The sequence below is a fragment of the Salvelinus fontinalis genome, chromosome 6, assembly GCF_029448725.1.
Source record: "Salvelinus fontinalis isolate EN_2023a chromosome 6, ASM2944872v1, whole genome shotgun sequence".
Classification (NCBI taxonomy): domain Eukaryota; kingdom Metazoa; phylum Chordata; class Actinopteri; order Salmoniformes; family Salmonidae; genus Salvelinus; species Salvelinus fontinalis.
The window spans coordinates 17553778-17576136 of NC_074670.1; the positions used below are offsets into that span (position 1 = coordinate 17553778).

Genomic DNA, 22359 nt, shown 5'->3' on the forward strand with positions numbered 1-22359 from the left:
ACTTCAGAAAATAGACGGCATCATGAGGAAAGAAAATTATTTGGATATTTTGAAGCAACATCTCAAGACATCAGTCGGGATGTTAAAGCTTGGTTGCAAATGGGTCCTCCAAATGGACATTGACCCCAAGCATACTACCAAAGTTGTGGAAAAATGGCTCAAGGACAACAAAGTCAAGGTATTGGAGTGGCCATCACAAAGTCCTGACCTCAATTCTATAGAAAATTTGCAGGCAGATCTGAAAAAGTGTGTGCGAGCAAGGAGGCCTACAAACCTGATGCGGTTACACCAGCTCTGTCAGGAGGAATGGGCCAAAATCCCCCCAACTTATTGTGGGAAGCTTGTGGAAGTTTACCCGAAATGTTTGACCCAAGTTAAACAATTTAAAGGCAATGCTACCAAATACTAATTGAGTGTATGTAAACTTCTGACCCACTGGGAATGTGTTGAAAGAAATAAAAGCTGAAATAAATCATTCTCTCTACTATTATTCTGACATTTCACATTCTTAAAATAAGGTGGTGATCCTAACTGACCTAAGACATGGAATTTTTACTAGGATTAAATGTCAGGATTTGTGGAAAAACTGAGTTTATATGTATTTGGCTAAGGTGTATGTAAACCTCCCACTTCAATTGTATTATATTTTATGCATTTTAGAATAAGGCTGTAACGTAACAACATTTTGAAAAAGTCAAGGGGTCTAAATACTTTCCAAATGCACTGTATGTCATGGAAAGAGCAGGTGTCCTAATGTTTTGTACACTCAGTGTATTAAAATGAGCTATACAGTTGATAATAACAATTATGCAATTAAAAAAAAAACAGACTTAAAATGTATTTAATATGCTCCAGTTACAGAAAACCCTTAATTCAATAAAAAACATATCTAATGTTTATTTTTTATATTTGCTGCTATCCTCAACAAACTCAAACATTTCTTGCATAATTTTTCAGCCATAATTTCAATTCTCCATGGTCTTCTTGATCCAGTCTACGTAGTTAGCTACGCGGGTGTAGACCCCATATTGGCCTGGCTCTCCACAGTCAATTCCCCAGCTGGCGATCCCTGCTGCCCAGAAAACTCCCCCATACTTCAGGACATACGGCCCTCCACCATCCCCTGCACAGGTGTCCTTTCCACCCTCTGGTAACCCGGCACAGAACATGCCGTCTGTCAAATCAGGGGCTTCTCTCTTCTTCTTCCTCGCCTCATCAATAGAGCTTCTGCACTTCACCTGGTCCACCAGGGGAATCCGGACATATCTGAGGTTACTGGGCATTTCATCATCATCTTTGAGACCAAAACCTGAAACCCAGCTGAGAGAGGGAGGGAGAGAGAGAAAGGGAGAGAAGCCCTGTTTATACCTGATGCTAACATGGGTCCTTTGTCCTGATCTTGTCTACATTCAGATTGTGCCCACATTTCCAGAGGCTGCTGAGGGGAGGACGGCTCATAATAATGGCTGGAACGTAGCGAAGGGAATGACATCAAACATATGGAAACCATGTGTTTGATGTTGTTGATACCTTTCCACTGATTCCGCTCCAGCCATTACCACGTGCCCGTCCTCCCCAAATCAAATCAAAATCACATTTTATTTGTCACATGCCCTGAATACAAGTGAAATACAGTGAAATGCTTACTTACAAGCCCTTAAACAACAATGCAGTTTTAAGAAAAATACCCCCCCCCCCCCCAAAAATTATAATAAAAGTAACAAATAATTAAAGAGCACAGTAAAAGAACAATAACAAGGCTATATACAGGGGGTACCGGTACAGAGTTAATGTGCGGGGGCACCAGTTAATCGAGGTAATTGAGGTAATATGTACATGCACACTACCATTCAAAAGTTTGGGGTCACTTAGAAATGTCCTTGTTTTTGAAAAGAAGGCACATTTTTTGTCCATTAAAAGAACATAAAATTGATCAGAAATACAGTGTAGACATTGTTAATGTTGTAAATGACTATTGTAGCTGGAAACGGCAGATTCTTTATTGAATATCTACATAGGCGTACAGAGGCCCATTACCAGCAACCATCACTCCTTTGTTCCAATGGCACGTTATGTTAGCTAATCCAAGTTTATCTGGGCCGTACGCACTACCCTCTGTAGTGCCTTGCAGTTGGAGGCTGAGCAGCTGCCATACCAGGCAGTGATGCAACCCGTCCGGATGCTCTCGATGGTGCAGCTGTAGAACCTTTTGAGGATCTGTGGACCCATGCCAAATCTTTTCAGTCTCCTGAGGGGGAATAGGTTTTGTCGTGCCCTCTTCACTACTGTCTTGGTGTGCTTGGACCATGATACTTTGTTGGGGATATGGACACCAAGGAACTTGAAGCTCTCAACCTGCTCCACTACAGCCCCGTCGATGGGAATGGGGACGTGCTTGGCGCTCCTTTTCCTGTAGTCCACAATCATCTTGTTTGTCTTGATCACGTTGAGGGAGAGGTTGTTATCCTGGCACCACACGGCTAGGTCTCTGACCTACTCCCTATAGGCTGTCTCGTCGTTCTCTGTGTCATCGGCAAACTTAATGATGGTGTTGGAGTCGTGCCTGGCCATACAGTCATGAGTGACCTGGGAGCACAGGAGGGGACTGAGCATGCACCCCTGAGGAGCCCCCGTGTTGAGGATCAGCGTGGCGGATGTGTTGTTACCTACCCTTACCACCTGGGGGCGGCCCATCAGAAAGTCCAGGATCCAGTTGCAGAGGGAGGTGTTTAGTCCCAGGGTCCTTAACTTAGTGATTAAGGTGCCGCCAACCTCCTGTGTTACACATGCTATTAAAATGTGTCTGTTATCCATCCACTGTGTCTGCATTGTGACCACATTTCCTGGTCCCTTCTTTTATTCAAATTATTACACAGATATTCTTCCAAAATAATATTTATTTATTCTAAGACACATTGTGATGTAATCGGTCAATGTTTGTCAATGATTTTAGAAGGCGGAATAATGATGATGATTTAAATGATTTCTCTGTCCAGATCTGTCTACAAATGTAAGATATCCAGATACAATGTATGTCTGACTACCCCCGGAAGTGGGCAGGATGATCTGATCACAATCAGATCACAATGTGTCTTTTGATTGTCTACACTTGTGTACTAATTTGGGCAAAATCAGAATGTGGACAAAGGATGCAAGTTAGAACCAAGTATAAACAGGGTTAGAGAGAGAGAAATGACAAATGCAGTATCATAGCTTCCATTTCCATTGCATTGAGGTAGTTTTAGGATTTTTAAAAAATACAATGGAAACAGAAATAGAGAACGCCCAATAACTATACTGTCAAAGATCAAACATTTACTGTACAGGAGAGCCAACTCTTACCCAACTCTTCCAGTGGAGTATTCAGCACCCTTTTCAGGCAGACACACTCGCATGATGGAACTACTGAATGTGAGTGGGTGTTGGAGCTTGATCAAGGCAATGTCGTGGTTGAAGGATAACCCGTCTGTGTTGTTGTACCCAGGGTGAGGATGGAGAGAGGCCACTTCAAGAGGTGGAGACTGAAGGAGGTTTTCCACATTGTTGTCGCCAACGTATGCCTGTTATGAAGTGAAGGAAAATGGGTGTGAATTTCAGTCAGTTACTGCATTTAACTGCTGGGTGGAAATAGTAGCTTCCTCAACTATGAGCACTCAGAAGCATGTTTATTGTCTCTCCACTCCTTCATCAATCTTTGTCATCATCTCAGATGTAGGGCCAGGAGTTTTTCTATGATAACCCTATAATTCTCAACCAGAGTTAATCAGAAAAAACTCCAAGCCCTAGTCATTATGTAAACACTGCCATAATCATTATTGCACTACCATAACTTCACTCTTCTTAATGACTTGGTTGTTATGTTGATGCACCACGCCATGAGCAGCAGTCAAGATCCACCTGTCCCCGATGACCATCCCTCCTGATCGTCCTCCTTCCACACTGAGAAGCATCTGCCAGGGAAATGTTCCTTTTGGAGCTACCTCTCCTCCCAGAATCCTCTGGTGTATTTCTAAAGACACCAAGGGTCTTCCACAGACTGGTGGATCAGGAAAAGAACAAAATGTCACTTCTCCTCTCAGCAGTAGTTCATATTCCACATTGAGCCCATTATTACGGTAGAAAAGCCAAAGCACGTTTTTGTTTTTATTTTTTTATTTCACCTTTATTTAACCAGGTAGGCCAGTTGAGAACAAGTTCTCATTTACATCTGCGACCTGGCCAAGATAAAGCAAAGCAGTGTGACAAAAACAACAACACAGAGTTACACATGGAATAAACAGGCGTACAGTCAATAACACAATAGAAAAAAAAGTCTATATACTGTCATGACGTTGGCCTGTGGGTAAGGTTTATGACCCCCCCCCATAAATACCTTTCTCCCTTCCCTCTCTCTCTGACTCTACTGAAGGACTCTTGAATAGCCTTTGTTAAACATAGAGAGTCTGGGAACATCAAACAAGTGGGGGGGAAAGGAACCATATTTCGGTAATAGAACCAGTTGAAAATATGCGTTGGTACTTAATGAATATGATGTCAGTTCGGGTGTCATCTGAGACATTATGACTGATGACAGGACGACATAAACTGTATCTGGGAAGGTCTACACATTGTAGTTATCAGATTCACATGGAATTGTGCAATTTAAATGTTTAAATATGAAATTAGGGTGACGGTCCGATGTCAGAAGGATTCAGATAATAACTACAGAACTAATCCAACCTGGTTGCGAATGGTATGAACTTTGAACTCTTATTCACTACAGAAGTGATACCTCCTAGCCGTTGAGTTAGCAGCGGCCGCTGTAAACGTGGGCTAGGAAAGAACGGACGACGTATCCACTTTCAGATGAGACTGAAACAAGGTGACGATTAATATTGACTGCTATTGATGTAAAATATTACTAGGTTTTTAAGAGTTTATTCGGAAGATAACAGCTCTATAAACACTCTTTCGTGGTGCCCCGACTTTCTAGTTAACTAACCTCCAAACGAGCGTCAATGCCATACAACACTCCTTCCGTGGCCTCCAACTGCTCTTAAACGTTAATTAAACCAAATGTATGCTTTTCAACATTTCGCTGCCGGCACACGCCCTCCCGACTAGCATCACTACCTTGGACGGTTCTGACCTAGAATATGTGGACAACTACAAATACCTAGGTGTCTGGCTAGACTGTAAACTCTCCTTCCAGACTCATATTAAACATCTCCAATCCAAAATTACATCTAGAATCGGCTTTCTAATTCGCAACAAAGCCTCCTTCACTCACGCCGCCAAACTTACCCTAGTAAAACTGACTATCCTACCGATCCTCGACTTCGGCGATGTCATCTACCAAATAGCTTCCAACACTCTACTCAGAAAACTGGATGCAGTCTATCACAGTGCCATCCGTTTTGTTACCAAAGCGCCTTATACCACCCACAACTGCGACCTGTAGGCTGTCGTTGGCTGGCCCTCGCTACATATTCGTCGCCAGACCCACTGGCTCCAGGTCATCTATAAACCTAAGCTAGGTAAAGCTCCACCTTATCTCAGCTCACTGGTCACGATAACAACACCCACCCGTAGCACGCGCTCCAACAGGTATATCTCACTGGCCAGCCCCAAAGCCAACACCTGCTTTGGCCGCCTTTCCTTCCAGTTCTCTGCTGCCAGTGACCGGAACGAATTGCAAAAATCGCTGAAGCAGGAGACTCTTATTTCCCTCAGTAAATTTAAACATCAGCTATCTGAGCAGCTAACCGATCGCTGCAGCTGTACATAGTCTATCTGTAAATAGCCCACCCAATCTACCTACCTCATCGCCATATTGTTTTTATTTACTTTTCTGCTCTTTTGCACACCAGTATCTCTACTTGCACATCATCATCTGCTCATTTATCACTCCAGTGTTAATCTGCTAAACTGTAATTACTTCGCTACTATGGCCTATTTATTGCCTACCTCCTCACGCCATTTGCACACTGTATTGTCGTGTCTTTGGCTATGCCGGATTAAGCGATATGACATGCTATTCTATAAAATCCTTTCTCTGTAATTAATATTACCTGATTGAGCTAATCATGTAAATGTAATTAACTTCTTAGGGATAGGGGGCGGTATTTTCACGTCCGGATGAAAAGTGTGCCCAAAGTAAACTGCCTGTTACTCAGGCCCAGAAGCCAGGATATGCATATAATAGACTTGGATAGAAAACACTCTTCTAAAACTGTTAAAATAATGTCTGTGAGTATAACAAAACTGATTTGGCAGGCGAAACCCCAAGGACAAACCATCCACGGGGGGGAAATTAGGTCATAGTATTTCCCATTAGTTTCTATTGAAAGCCCTATTTAATAGGAACCTGGTTGCAGTTCCTATGGCTTCCACTAGATGTCAACAGTCTTAGAAATTGGTTGATGTTTTTCTTTTGAGAAATGAAGAAGTACGGCTGTTCTTTGTAAGTGTCACTCCAGATGGATTTTACTGTTTGGTGCGCGTGAACTGGAACGCGCTTCACGTTGTTTTTATCCGGTATTGGAAACAGTTTATCCTGTCTTAACTTTTATCGATTATTTACATTTTAGGATATCTGAGGTTGGATTAGGAACATTGTGTAACACTCATTGTTAGGAGAAAGAGAGGGGGACCAAACTGCAGCGTGGTGAGTATTCATATTCCTTTTAATGAAAACCGAAATACTCTAACAAAACAACGATAAGCGAGAATAATCCGAAACAGTCCTGTCTGGTGACATACACAAAGACACAGGAAACAAACACCCACAAACCAACAGTGAAACTCAGGCTACCTAAGTATGATTCTCAATCAGGGACAACGATTGACAGCTGCCTCTGATTGAGAATCATACCAGGCCGAACACAAAACCCCAACATAGAAAAACACACATAGACTGCCCACCCCAACTCACACCCTGACCATACTAAATAAAGGCAAAACAAAGGAAATAAAGGTCAGAACGTCACAGTACCCCCCCCCCCCCCCCCCCCCCCACAAAGGTGCGGACTCCGGCCGCAAAACCTGAACCTATAGAGGAGGGTCTGGGAGGGCGCCTGTCCGCGGTGGCGGCTCTGGCGCGTGACGTGGACCCCACTTCACCATAGTTTTTGGCAGCTCAGGCGGCGCTGGACAGACGGGCAGTTCAGGCGGCGCTGGACAGACGGGTAGCTCTGTAGGGAGGAGACGGAGAGACAGCCTGGTGCGTGGGGCTGCCACAGGAACCACCAGGCTGGGGAGACCTACAGGAGGCTTGGTGTTAGGAGGAGGCACCTGAAGGACCGGGCTGTGGGGGAGCACTGGAGCTCTGGTGCGCAGCCTTGGCACCACTCCCCCAGGCTGGATAACTACTCTAGCCCGGACCCTCCAGAGTGCAGGCACAGGTTGAACCAGGCTGTGGGTAAGCACTGGAGATCTAGTGCCTACTACGCGCACCTCTCCCTTAGGCTCCACTCCCACATTTGCCTGGTACGAGCGGAGCGCAGACATAGGACGCACTGCACCCTCCCAGTGTCCCGGAGACACAGCACGCAGAGCCGGCGCAGGATACCCTGGACCGAAACGGCGTACCGGAGACCAGACACGCTGAGCAGGCACAATACGCCCTGGCTGGATGCTCACACTCGCATGACACTTTCGGGGGGCTGCCCTATAGCGCACCAGGCTATGGGCACGTACTGGCGACACCGTGCGCTTAACCGCATAACACGGTGCCTGACCAGTAACACGCTACTTATAATAAGCACGAGGAGTGAGCTCAGGTCTGCTACCTGGCTTAGCCACACTCCCCGTGTGCCCCTCGTACCTGTCGCACTGCCGTGCTTCCTCCTCATATCGCTGGCTCCTCTCTCCGGCTGCTTCTGCTCTCCTAGCTGCCTCCACCTGTTTCCATGGGAGGCGATCCCTTCCAGCCAGGATCTCCTCCCATGTGTAGCAACCCTTGCCGTCCAAAACGTCTTCCCATGCCCAGGAGTCCTGACATCGCTGCTGCTGCTTGCTACCACGGTGCTTGGTCCTTTTGTGGTGGGTGTTTCTGTAACGCTCGTCGTTAGGAGAAAGAGAGGGGGACCAAACTGCAGCGTGGTGAGTATTCATATTCCTTTTAATGAAAACCGAAATACTCGAACAAAACAATGATAAACGAGAATAAACCGAAACGAAACAGTCCTGTCTGGTGACATACACAAAGACACAGGAAACAAACACCCACAAACCAACAGTGAAACTCAGGCTGCCTAAGTATGATTCTCAATCAGGGACAACGATTGACAGCTGCCTCTGATTGAGAATCATACCAGGCAGAACACAAAACCCCAACATAGAAAAACACACATAGACTGCCCACCCCAACTCACGCCCTGACCATACTAAATAAAGGCAAAACAAAGGAAATAAAAGTCAGAACGTGACACGTTGTTTGAAATGTTTGGACCAAGTTTACAGGTAACTTATTAGATACTTTCTAGTCATGTTGGGCGAGTTGGAACCGGTGTATTTCTGAACCAAACGCGCCAAATAAATGAACATTTTGGGGATATAAAGAAGGACATTATAGAACAACAGGACCATTTGTGATGTTTCTGGGACATTTTGGAGTGCCAACAGAAGAAGATCTTCAAAGGTAAGGCATTTATTATATCGTTATTTCTGACTTTTGTGTTACCACCTGCCTGGTTGAAAACGATTTTCACGTGTTTGTATGCGTGGCGCTGTCCTCAGATAATCACATGGTCTGCTTTCGCCGTAAAGACTTTTTGAAATATGACACTGCGGCTGGAATAACAAGAAGTTAACCTGTCTAGCCCCTAGCAGAACCCCCCCCACATTCCACTGAAAAGGCAGCGCGCGAAATTCAATAAAAAAAATAAATATATATATTTAACTTTCACACATTAACAAGTCCAATACAGCAAATGAAAGATAAACATCTTGTGAATCCAGCCAACATGTCCGATTTTTTAAATGTTTTACAGCGAAAACACCACGTATATTTATGTTAGCTCACCACCAAATACAAAAACCACAGACATTTCTTTCACAGCACAGGTAGCTTGCACAAAACCGACCAAATAGAGATCGAGTTAGTCACTAACCAAGACACAACTTCATCAGATGACAGTCTTATAACATGTTATACAATAAATCTATGTTTTGTTCAGAAAATGTGCATATTTCAGGTATAAATCATAGTTTTACATTGCAGCTACAATCACAAATAGCACCGAAGCAGCTAGAACAATTACAGAGACCAACGTGAAATACCTAAATACTCATCATAAAACATTTATGAAAAATACATGGTGTACAGCAAATGAGACAAACATCTTGTGAATCCAGACAATATTTCCGATTTTTTAAGTGTTTTACAGCGAAAACACAATATAGCATTATATTAGCTTACTACAATAGCCAACCATACAACCGCATTCAACGCAAAGGTAGCGATAGCGAAAAAAGCGAAAAAAATCACAAATCTCACCAAGCAACTAGAATTACTACAGAGAGCAACTTGTATTACCAATTTACTCATCATAAAACATTTCTTAAAAATACACAGCACATAGCAATGGAAAGACACAGATCTTGTGAATTCAGACAACATTTCAGATTTTCTAAGTGTTTTACGGCGAAAACACAATAAATCGTTATATTAGCATACCACATATGCAAACGTTACCCGAGCACTGATTCAAGCCAAAGAGAGCGATATCGTTATCATCGCCAAAATATATTAATTTTTTCACTAACCTTCTCAGAATTCTTCAGATGACACTCCTGTAACATCATATTACAACATACATATAGAGTTTGTTCGAAAATGTGCATATTTAGCCACCAAAATCATGGTTAGACAATGACAAAAGTAGCCCAGCTGGTCAGAAAATGTCGTGCACCATATTAGACAGTGATCTAGTCTTATACATAAATACTCATAAACTTGACTAAAAAATATAGGGTGGACAGCGATTGATAGACAATTTAATTCTTAATACAATCGCGGAATTACATTTTTTTAATTATCCTTACTTTTCAATACAGGTTGCGCCAAGCGAAGCTATAGCAAACAAAATGGCGGCATAAGCGTTTCACATTTTTCGACAGAAACACGATTTATCATAATAAATTGTTCCTACTTTGAGCTGTTCTTCCATCAGAATCTTGGGCAATGAATCCTTTCTTGGGTCTAATCGTCTTTTGGTCGAAAGCTGTCCTCTTGCCATGTGAAAATGCCCACTAACGTTCGGCATGAACTGGAAACGTGCCCAGCGGTTCAAAGTGTCTCAGAAAGAAATGCCTCAAAATCGCACTAAACGGATATAAATTGCTATAAAACGGTTCAAATTAACTACCTTATGATGTTTTTAACACCTAGAACGAGTAAAAATATGACCGGGGAAATATTACTGGCTAAACCAAAGCTTGGAAGGAGGCGAGTCCGACATCCTTCGTGCGCCAGGCGCAGACATGGAAAGGAACCTACTTCCGCTATTTGGTGTCTTATAGAGGCACTGATTGCGCAATCGACTCCATTCAAAGCGTCATCACGTACTGACACCAGGGGAAGACGTAAGAAGTGTCTGTTTCTCCATAGCATTTACACGGACCTTTAAACTGACTCCAGATCAGGTGCCAAGATGTCTGAAATCTGACTCCCTGTCATGAAAAGTGCTGTAGAATGAGTTCTGTTTCACTCAGAGACAAAATTCCAACGGCTATAGAAACTAGAGAGTGTTTTCTATCCAATAATTATAATAATATGCATATTGTACGAGCAAGAATTGAGTACTAGGCAGTTTAATCTGTAGAGCAAATTATGCTAATGCGAAACAGCACCCCCTATAGTCGCAAGAAGTTAATGCAACCGCTGTGTTAGATTTTTTAAAATAACTTTAGTACGACATACAGCTTACGTTATAGCGCCCAAAAGAGCGCCCAAATTCAGGGCGGAAAATATTACTAAACATTTTCAACAGAAATACGAAATAACGTCATAAATGGTTCCTACTTTTGCTGAGCTTCCATCAGAATCTTGTACAAGGGGTCCTTTGTCCAGAACAATCGTTGTTTGGTTTTAGAATGTCCTCTTATCCTGTCGATTTAGCAACCAAAGCTAGCCAAGTGGCGCGAAGCTGTCCATCGTCACCAAACGCAGAGAACGGAAAAAGCCCAAACTCCCGATAAACTTTCAATAATCTGATAAAACTGTATTGAAAAAACATACTTTACGATGATATTATCACATTTATCAAATAAAATCAAAGCTGGAGATATTAGCCGTCTATAACGAAAGCTTTTCAGAAGCCAATGCTGATGTCCTTCCCACGCCTTGCTGAACAAAGGAAATTTGGGGTCATGTCATTCCAAGAGCTCTCGTTTGACCTCAGATCAAGCTATACACCCCATTTCACCTCTCACTGCCTGTTGATATCTAGTGGAAGGCATATGAAGTGCATGTATATCCATAGATTTCAAGCAAATGAATAGGAAGGCCCTAGAACAGAGCCTCGATTTCAGATTTTTCACTTCCTGACAGGAAGTTTGCTGCAAAATGAGTTCTGTTTTACTCACAGATATCAGTCAAACGGTTTTAGAAACTTGAGAGTGTTTTCTATCCAATAGTAATAATAATATGCATATTGTACGAGCAAGAATTGAGTACGAGGCAGTTTAATTTGGGAACGATTTTTTACAAAGTGAAAACAGCGCCCCCCTATTCCAAAGAAGTTTAAGCTTCATTTTGATGTATTACACTTATATTTTTGTGAATCTTGAATAATGATATTTCTCTAGTTTGAATTTGGTGCTCTGCAATTTCACCGGATGTTGTCAAATCGATCCCGCTAAAGGGATCACTAACATTAACTTGGCTTTCGAAGACTTTAGAATGGCAGGGCAGGATGGATATAGGTCTATAACAGTTTGAGTCTAGAGTGTCACCTCCTTTGAAGATTTGGATGACCGCGGAAGCTTTCCAATCTTTAAGGATCTCGGACGATACGTAAGAGAGGTTGAACAGACTGGTAATAGGGGTTGCAACAATGGCGGCGGATAGTTTTAGAAAGAGAGAGTCCACAATTGTCTAGCCCAGCTGATTTGTACGGGTCCAGGTTTTGCAGCTCTTTCAGAACATCTGCTATCTGGATTTGGGTGAAGGAGAAGCTGGGGAGGCTCGGGCAAGTACTTGCGTGGAGGGGGGGGGCGGGGCAGAGCTGTTGGCCGGGGTTGTGGTAGCCAGGAGGAAAGCATGGCCAGCCGTAGAGAAATGCTTATTGACATTTTCGATTATCATGGACTTATCGGTGGTGACAGTGTTTCCTAGCCTCAGTGCAGTGGGCAGCTGGGAGGAGGTGCTCTTGTTCTCCATGGACTTTACAGTGTCCCTAAACTTTTTGGAGTTAGAGCTACAGGATGCAAATTTCTGTTAGAAAAAGCTAGCCTTTGCCTTCCTGACTGACTGCGTGTATTGGTTCCTGACTTCCCTGAACAGTTGCAGGTCGTGGGGACTATTCGATGCTATTGTAGTCCGCCACAGGATGTTTTTGTGCTGGTCAAGGGCAGTCAGGTCTGGAGTGAACCAAGGGCTATATCTGTTCTTAGTTCTACGGAATGAGGTCAATATCCTTCAAGGATACCCGGGCCAGGTTGATTAGAAAGGCCTGCTCACAGAAGTGTTTTAGGGAGCGTTTGACAGTGATGAGGGGTGGTCGTTTGACCGCGGACCCATGGCGGATGCAGGCAAGGAGGCAGTGATCGCTGAGATCCTGATTGAAAACAGCAGAGGTGTATTTGGAGGGCAAGTTGGTCAGGATAATATCTATGAGGGTGCCCATGTTTACGGATTTAGGGTTGTACCTGGTGGGTTCCTTTATGATTTGTGTGAGATTGAGGGCATCTAGCTTAGATTGTAGGATTGCTGGGGTGTTAAGCATATCCCAGTTTAGGTCGCCTACAAAACGAACTCTGAAGATAGATGAGGGGCAATCACTTCACATATGGTGTCCAGGGCACAGCTGGGAGCTGAGGGGGGTCTATAACAGGCGGCAACAGTGAGAGACTTGTTTCTGGAGAGATTAATTTTTAAAATTAGAAGTTCGAACTGTTTGGGCATAGACCTGGAAAGTATGACAGAACTTTGCAGGCTATCTCTGCAGTAGATTGAAACTCCTCCCCTATGGCAGTTCTATCTTGATGGAAAATGTTGTAGCTGGGTATGGAAATTTCAGCATTTTTGGTGGCCTTCCTAAGCCAGGATTCAGACACGGCAAGGACATCAGGGTTGGCGGAGTGTGCTAAAGCAGTGAGTAAAACAAACTTAGGGAGGAGGCTTCTGATGTTAACATGCATGAAACCAAGGCTTTTTCAATTACAGAAGAGAACAAATGAGAGTGCCTGGGGACACGAAGGCCCTGGGTTAACCTCCACATCACCAGAGGAACAGAGGAGGAGTAGGATGAGGGTACGGCTAAAGGCTATCAAAACTGGTCGTCTAGTGCGTTGGGGACAGAGAATAAAAGGAGCAGATTTCTGGGCGTGGTAGATAGATTCAGGGCATAATGTGCAGACAGGGCTATGGTGGGGTGCGGGTACAGTGGAGGTAATCCCAGGCACTGAGTGGTGATAAGAGAGGTTACATCTTTGGACGTGCTGGTTATACTGGGTGAGTTTACCGCATGTGTGGGAGGTGGGACAAAGGAGGCAGAATCTGAGGCATGTAGATTGGGGCTAGTGGCTCCACTGTGAACTAAAACAATGATAACTATCCTAAACAACAATATACAAGGCATATTGACATTTGAAAGAGACATAAAGCGAGGCATAAAGCAATCACATGTGTTGATTGGGAGAGCTAGCTAAGACAACAACGGGTAAGACAACAACAGCTAATCAGCTAAGACAACAACAAAAGGTAAAATGGCGATGAATGGGCAGAGGGTCGGTTAACTACACACAAGGCCTGAATTCGGGGCTAGGGCCGACAGATAAACAAACAAAAAATATACAAAATGGAGTACCGTGACAAATGAACGGTCCAACTGGCATCAGCTATGTAGCCAAGTGATCATAGGGTCCAGTGAACTGCAATAGATGGAGCAGGGAATTCGTAGTCGTTACTACGCTGGTACGTGGGAGACACGGCCTTTAAAGTTAGCAGGCCGGGGTAAGTAGTCCGGCAAAGACCGATTGAGGGTACAGCGGATGGAATTATGTCTGCGGACCAGTCGTGGTGGTACGGCGGGGCGCCGTGTCGACGAAGGGATCGGGCCAGATGGCGAAAGAGGTATTGTAGTTGTAGTTATTTCGTTTTCTAGCCGGGAGATGTGCCTGGCTCAGGGCTAGCTTTGGGGCTGGGTCACTCGGTGGCAGCTAGCTAGCTGTGATGACCAGGAGAAATGGTCCAGGGTTTACGGCAGGAATCCGGCGTTGGAGAAAAACAGTCCAAGGCTGGCAGGTTTTATCCAGGCTAAAAAACGTCTGGTGCCTGTGCAGAGGGTAAAGGCCGCTAGCAGTGGCTAACAATGATTAAATAGCTAGTTAGCTTCTGATGAAAGTTTTGGCTATAAGGTTGTTGTTTTTTTTATTGCGGATCCGTGTCACATTGAGTGAGGCGGGTCACCGGAAGGTATATTTAATTAAAAAAATGGAAAAGAGATTGAAAAATAAATTGAAATATATACAAAAAAGACGAAAAATACAAAAAGTAAACGAGAGGACGACAAACCACGTCTGCACTGCTACGCCATCTTGGGTTGAGCACATGCACATGCACAAAACAACAAAACACACAAACACATCCATAATAGTTATATTTTAGAATGTTTCTCACTTGTTTTTTGCTCTTCCTCCTCTATGGTCTTCTTGATCCAGTCTACGTAGTTAGCCACACGGGTGTAGACCCCATATTTACCAGGCTCTCCACATTTAATCCCCCAGCTGACGATCCCTGCTGCCCAGAAATAATTACCCTCCTTCAGGACGTACGCTCCTCCACTGTCTCCTCTACAGGAGTCCTTGCCTCCCTCAGAATTCCCAGCACAGAACATGTTGTCTGTTAGACTGATATTTTTTTCCATTCTCACTCTGTCAATAGAATTTCTACAGATTGTCTGGTTTACCACAGGTAGAGGAACATACATGAGGTTATTGGTAGACATTTCATTCTCTTTCAGGCCAAATCCTGAAATTAAGCTGAAGCAGAGAGAAAGAGAGAACGGAATAGACATAAGCTGTTGTGCGACTCAACAATTTTAACAATCAATACGAAAATCTGCAAATATGCACAAATTGAGAAAAAGATTAACATACAGATATTTGCAGCTGACTGTTTTAGACATAAAACCTACGCTTACCCATTCCGCCAAGTCGGGTATTTAGCGTCCTTTGGTGGCAGACACAGTGGCATGATATGAGCGTTGAATGTGATTGGATGTTTGAGATGGATCAGGGCGATGTCATGGTCATAGTTTACATCGTCTACATTGTTGTAGTCAGAGTGAATATGGACCGAGGCGACCTCAAGAGTAGGAGACTGGAGGAGGTTTTCCACATTGTTGTGTCCAACATATACCTTTGGACAGGGTAAATTAATTACACTTAAGATATACACTTAAACAGCAGTCAGACAGATATTTTTTCCATTGTATCATATCATATATCTAGCACAGAAACAGATGAGTCAAGTCAGAAAGATAACCCATGTTTCTGTTCATTAACACACACACCTCACCATAGGAAACTGCATGGGATATCGATCCAGGACATGTGCTGCAGTCATGATCCAGCGGTCCCCGATCACTATCCCTCCTCCTCTACCATTTACTATCAGCAACACCTGCCAGGGGAAGGATCCAGCTGGAGCTGGCTTTCCCCCCCAAATCCTTCCAAATCTTGGGAGGTTCACTGTAGGACGACCACACACTATGGACAGACAGAGACCCTTACTGGTCATCCAGGGACAGACTGACTGTAGATACACACAGGGAGAGAAAACATACAATACACAGTACACACACACAAACACACACTCAAGGGTGAAACTATGAGTTACCTGGGATACATTGAGGAATCAGTGAGCTGTTCAGGCGGTCTTTCCACTGTCCGTCTGATGAGCATGTGAAGTTTCCTGGTAAACATGCGTGACAGAGATGTCATTACACGATACATGCATTAGGCATTGAATAGTTGTAGTTGTTTAATTTACAAAAGATTAGAGACCTGCAGGTTGAAAACAGATGTCACTCTAGTGAAGAATATAAGGATGATTTTAGTCTCACCGTTATGTCCTTCAGGAAGACTGTAGAACTGCTCATTGCAGTGGTACTGAATGACTGAGAGGTGCTGGTTCTGAGAGCCAAATATGAATGCCACCCTTCCATTCAGCAACGGTTCAGGTTCCCCACAGCCAATCACTGCAGAAGAGACTGGAACCCAAAACTCACACACAGACACACCCAGCAGCCTGGACACACAGTATATGGGGAAGGGGAGATTTGAGACTAAGTGTGTCTGATCATAAAATAGTCATGTTGAGACATCCCGTACAAAAAGTATTTTGATAACTGATTAGTCATGATCTCATAATTCATACTTAATTTGGGTGTAAATCACTGTAACTGAACGTCTGTTTAATAATATTACAACAGCTTGAATCCAAGCAGGGGAGACATGGAAAATTAGCCATAAACAACCATAGAAACAACATCACTAGACTCACCAGAGTGTTGAATAGACCCAGTCCATGACTGTGATTGGACAGGAGAGACTATGGTGAAGGAACCTGCTGTGTAAAACCTGATTACCTCACTCTGTATATCACAGCCTCTCAGCCTTCCAGGTACTGGAGCTGACTGTTTGTTTTAGTGGGGAGTTTGACTAGAGTCTAAAAGTCCTGTTAAAAAAACGTCTCTGTTTGACTTGGCCCAGAAAGATATCGACAAACTAAGTAGATTGACAAAGTGGCGGAACAAGAATAAAGACAACAGAGACGGACAGATGAGATGAGAAAAATGAACAATCAAATGTATCCATAGAGCAGCAGTTGTAACAAAGTGCCATATCTTCAATTTAAGCCTACTAGAAAGTGTGTGCCCTCAGGCCTGGAGGGAAGCAAAAGTCATTCCGCTACTTAAGAATAGTAAAGCCCCATTTACTGGCTCAAATAGCCGAACAATCAGCCTGTTGCCAAGTTAGTAAACTTTTTGGATTTTTGTTGTTGTTGACCAGATACAATGCTATTTTACAGTAATCAAATTGACAACAGACTTTCAGCGCGCATATAGGGAAGGACATTCAACTAGCACAGCACTCCAAGATGGCGTAGCAGTGCAGGTGTGGTTTGTCGTCCTCTCGTTTACTTTTTGTATTTTTTGTATTTTTTGTATATATTTCTTTTCTATTTTTAAATTAAACATACCTTCCGTTAACCCGGCTCACTCAATGTGACACGGATCCGCTATTTTTTTTAGATCTTATAGCCAGAACCTCCATCAGAAGCTAGTCATCAGAAGCTAACCAGCTAATTAGCTTCTGCACAGGCACCAACCGTTTTTATTAGCCTGGATAATACCTACCAGCCTCGGACTGTTATTCTCCACTACAATGCCGGATTCCTTCAGTAAACCCTGGACCCTTACTTCTGGTCATCACAGCTAGCTAGCTGCCACAGAGTAACCAGACCCGAAGCTAGCCCTGAGCCAGGCCCACCTCCCGGACTACTCTGTGATCACCTGGCTAGCTAGCCGATGCCTCCCAGACACGGCTAGAATCCACTACTCCACCGGATACTTTCAGTAAGCTCTGGACCTTTGAAGCGGATCATCACTGCTAACTAGCTGCAACCGAGTGGCTATAGTGGCTAACGCCCCTGCCCCGAAGCTAGCACCAGTTAGCCACGAGCCAGGCACATCTCCCGGCTAGCAAACGAAATTACTACAACTACAATACCTCTCTCGCCATATGGCCCGGACCCTTTGTCGACACGGCGCCCCGCCGTACCACCATGACTGGTCCGCAGACGTAATTCCATCCGCTGTGCCCTCAACCGGCCGTTGCCGGACGTCGGAGCAGACGCTTCTACTTACCCCGGCCTGCTAACTTTAAACGCTGTCTCCCGCATGCTAGTGTAGTAACGACTACCCCGCGGCTTCCCTGTTCCATCTATTGCTGTTCACTGGACCCTATGATCACTTGGCTACATAGCTGATGCCTGCTGGACTGTTCATTTATCACGGTACACCATTTAAAAAAATATATATATCTGTTGGCCCTAGCCCCAAACTCAGACCCTGTGTGTAGTTAACCGACCCTCTCTGCCCATTCATCGACATTTTTCCTGTTGTTGTTGTTTTAGCTGATTAGCTGTTGTTGTCTTACCCGTTGTTGTCTTAGCTAGCTCTCCCAATCAAATAATGCCAGGTTTCCTCCAAACGTGACGCTTGGCATTCAGGCCAAAAAGTCCAATCTTGGTTTCATTAGACTAGAGAATCTTGTTTCTCATGGTCTGAGAGTCTTTAGGTGCCTTTTGGCAAACTCCAAGCGGGCTGTATAAAGGCCTGATTGGTGGAGTGCGGCCAGCTCTAGGAAGAGTCTTGGTGGTTCCAAACTTCTTCCATTTACTGTGTTCACTGTGTTCTTGGAGACCTTCAATGCTGCAGAATTTTTTTGGTAACATTCCCCAGATCTGTGCCTCGACACAATCCCGTCTCGGATCTCTACAGACAATTCCTTCGACCTCATGGTTTTTGCTCTGACATGCAGTGTCAACCGTGGGACCTTATATAGACAGGTGTGTGCCTTTCCAAATGACTGTTCAAAACGTATTTTCTCAGTCTGAACTCGTTTTGTTCTGTGTTCCCAGTTGTCTTTGTAACAGTATAACTTTAAACCGTCCCCTCGCCCCGACACGGGCGCGAACCAGGGACCCTCTGCACACATCAACGACGGTCGCCCACGAAGCACGGTCGTTACCCATCGCTCCACAAAGGCCGCGGCCCTTGCAGAGCAAGGGGCAACCCTACTTAAGTCTCAGAGCAAGTGACGTAACTGATTGAAATGCTACTAGCGCGTACCCGCTAACTAGCTAGCCATTTCACATCCGTTACACTCAGCCCCCTTTCAACCTCCTCCTTTTCCGCAGCAACCAGTGATCCGGGTCAACAGCATCAATGTAACAGTATAACTTTAAACCGTCCCCTCGCCCCGACACGGGCGCGAACCAGGGACCCTCTGCACACATCGACAACGGTCGCCCATGAAGCACGGTCGTTACCCATCGCTCCACAAAGGCCGAGGCCCTTGCAGAGCAAGGGGCAACCCTACTTAAGTCTCAGAGCAAGTGACGTAACTGATTGAAATGCTACTAGCGCGTACCCGCTAACTAGCTAGCCATTTCACATCCGTTACATCTTGAACTCAATGAAGTCTACGATTTCCCAGTTCCGAGTTTCCAGTTGTTTTGAACGCAGCAGAAGTCATGCTGATTGACAGTATGGGCAATGTATTCAACCTTTTTCAGCCCATGGTGTTGAATTTTTATCTTTTTATGCTTGGAAAAGTGCAAGGATCCCGCTATCGGAATCAAAATCGACAACATCCGGTGAAGCTGGAGCGTGTCAAATTCAAATTACACAATTGTAATATTAAACATTCATGAACATACAAGTGTCTTTCATCATTTAAAAGCTTAACTTCTTGTTAGTCCAAACGCGTTGTCAGATTTCAAAAAGGCTTTACGGCGAAAGCATACCATGTGATTATCTGAGGACAGCGCCCCACATCAAAATACTTTTTCAAACCAGCACAGGCGTCACAAAATCCCAAATAGATATAAAATAAATCACTTACCTTTGAAGATCTTCCTCTGTTTGCAATCCCAAGGGTCCCAGCTACACAATGAATGGTCGTTCTGTTCGATAAAGTCCTTCTTTATATCCCAAAAATGTCAGTTTAGTTGGCGCGCAGACCCCAACCAAGGATCATCAAAAGCTCTGCTATAAATTCTCCGACAACCCAAAGATTCCTAGATGCCCTTCCAGACTCCCCCCACCTACCCAAGGACGTTGGAGTAGAAAAATTGGTTAAGTTGGAAAAATAGGATGATCGAGAAGCAGTGAGGGCTCTTCGATACTGCACGATACTGTCTTTCCAAGCTAGTCGGTAGACTTCCAGTTTGGTGGAGCGCCGTTTCCGTTCCAATTTTCTGGAAGCTTGCGTCAAGGCTCCGGTCTTTTCTGTATACCAGGGAGCTAGTTTCTTAGGACAAATGTTTTTTGTTTTTAGTGGTGCAACTGCATCTAGGGTATTACGCAAGGTTAAATTTAGTTCCTCAGGTGGTTAACCTGTTTGGGCTCAAGGGGCAGTATTGAGTAGGCAGATAAAAGGTGCCCATTTCAAAAAGGCCTCGTACTCAATTCTTGCTCGTACAATATGCATATTATTATTACTATTAGATAGATAACACTCTCTAGTTTCTAAAACCGTTTGAATTATATCTGTGGGTGAAACAGAACTGGACTTAGAGCAATTTTCCTATGTGTATGTCAGAATGCAGAATTTTGCTGGCTGTTCTGAGACCTGTGTATTAATATGCCTGTCCTCTATTGGTTGAGATGCACTGCATACGCCTTCCCCTGGGTGTCAGTGAATAGGGAGACTTGAAATGGAGTTTCTACGTAGTTCCCAAAGGTTATAAATTGCTTGGAACCGAAGTGTCCCATCTTTCCACTCTTCGCTCTGACGCAGGGAGGGTCTTGGCATGTCATTTTAGAAGCTCCCGTTTTAGCTCCTAGATATATCCGGCTCTGTTTTTATTCGATATAGGTGTTGAAGACATCGTAATGTTGTTCTTTTAAACCGAATTATATCAGTTTATGTCAGTATATTGCAATTTTCGGGTATTTATTTTTGTGACGTTGTAGGAAGTTGGGTATCTCTGGCCCACATGGCTATTGTTTACTGCTAATTGCAACGTTGAAGACGACGTTCTCCAACCTAGCAACGATTCTTTTGGACAAAGGACACCTTTCCCAAGATTCTGATGGGAGTTCATCAAAAAGTAAGAACTATTTATGCTGATAATTCATTGTTCTGTTGGAAAAAGTAAAATGCATAAGACGCCATTACTTGCAGTGTAGCCTTGCTTTATCGCAGCCTGTATTGCGCAGTAACGTTAATTTTAAAAATGTAATTCAGCGATTGCATGAAGAACTAATTTGTCTTTCAATTGCTGTCCAACCTGTATTTTTAGTTTAGTTTAAGTTTATGAATAGTTTTCGATAAGAATAGGTGCCTTTCCAAGATGGCGCCGGACAGATTGCTTGACGTTATGGACACTATTCTCATTGTATAAGCACGATTTGTGCCGCTAAATATGCACATTTTCGAACAAACTCTATATGCATTGTGTAATATGATGTTACAGGACTGTCATCTGAAGAATTCTGAGAAGGTTAGTGAAACAATTAATATGTTTTGGTGGTTTATACGTTATCGCTATTTTTGCCTTGAATCAATGCTGTTGTTATGTTTGCTATTGTGCTAAGCTAATATAACGCTATATTGTGTTTTCGCTGTAAAACACTTGATAAATCGGAAATATTGTCTGGAATCACAAGATGTCTGTCTTTCAATTGCTGTACACTATGTATTTTTCAGAAATGTTTTATGATGAGTATTTAGTTATTTGGCGTTGGTGTCTGTAATTTTTCTGTCTGCTTTCGGTGCAATTTCTGACTGTAGCTGCAATGTAAACTATGATTTATACCTGAAATATGCACATTTTTCTAACAAAACATATGCTATACAATAAATATATTATCAGAATGTTATCTGATGAAGTTGTTTCTTGGTTAGTGGCTATTTATATCTTTATTTGGTCGAATTTGTGATAGCTACTGATGGAGTAAAAAACTGATGGAGTAAAAAAAGTGGTGTCTTTTGCTAACGTGGTTAGCTAATAGATTTACATATTGTGTCTTCCCTGTAAAACATTTAAAAAATCGGACATGTTGGCTTGATTCACAAGATGTGTACCTTTCATCTGGTGTCTTGGACTTGTTAATGTGTGAAAGTTAAATATTTAAAAAATATATCTTTTGAATTTCGCACCCTGCACTTTGAGCTGGCTGTTGTCATAAGTGTACCGGCGTCGGGCTGCAGCCATAAGAAGTTAATTTAGGAGAATAAGAACAATCCTACATTTCTTTTTGATACTGTCACAGAGCTAACTAACAAGCATTCCCCTAGAGAGGATGGCTGTCACTTCAGCAGTGATAAATTCATGAACTTCTTTGATGAAAAGATCATGATCGTTAGAAAGCAAATTACGGACTCCTCTTTAAATCTGCGTATTTCTCCAAAGCTCAG

The 22359-nt window shown here is 43.5% G+C and overlaps 1 protein-coding gene across 1 annotated transcript in view; it reads right to left on the reverse strand.

Moving 5' to 3' along the window:
• Window positions 1-825: 825 nt before the first annotated feature.
• The window catches only part of LOC129856819 (uncharacterized), a 42702-nt gene continuing 21168 nt past the window's right edge, over window positions 826-22359 (reverse strand). Inside the window, exons 12-20 of the mRNA XM_055924527.1 lie at window positions 16712-16796; window positions 16272-16456; window positions 16046-16120; window positions 15725-15915; window positions 15348-15565; window positions 14825-15186; window positions 3825-4036; window positions 3343-3560; window positions 826-1320 (exon numbers count right to left, since the gene is read on the reverse strand). Coding sequence (XP_055780502.1) covers window positions 966-1320; window positions 3343-3560; window positions 3825-4036; window positions 14825-15186; window positions 15348-15565; window positions 15725-15915; window positions 16046-16120; window positions 16272-16456; window positions 16712-16796 — 1901 coding nt within the window. The 3' untranslated portion in view covers window positions 826-965. The remainder of the gene's footprint in view (window positions 1321-3342; window positions 3561-3824; window positions 4037-14824; window positions 15187-15347; window positions 15566-15724; window positions 15916-16045; window positions 16121-16271; window positions 16457-16711; window positions 16797-22359) is intronic.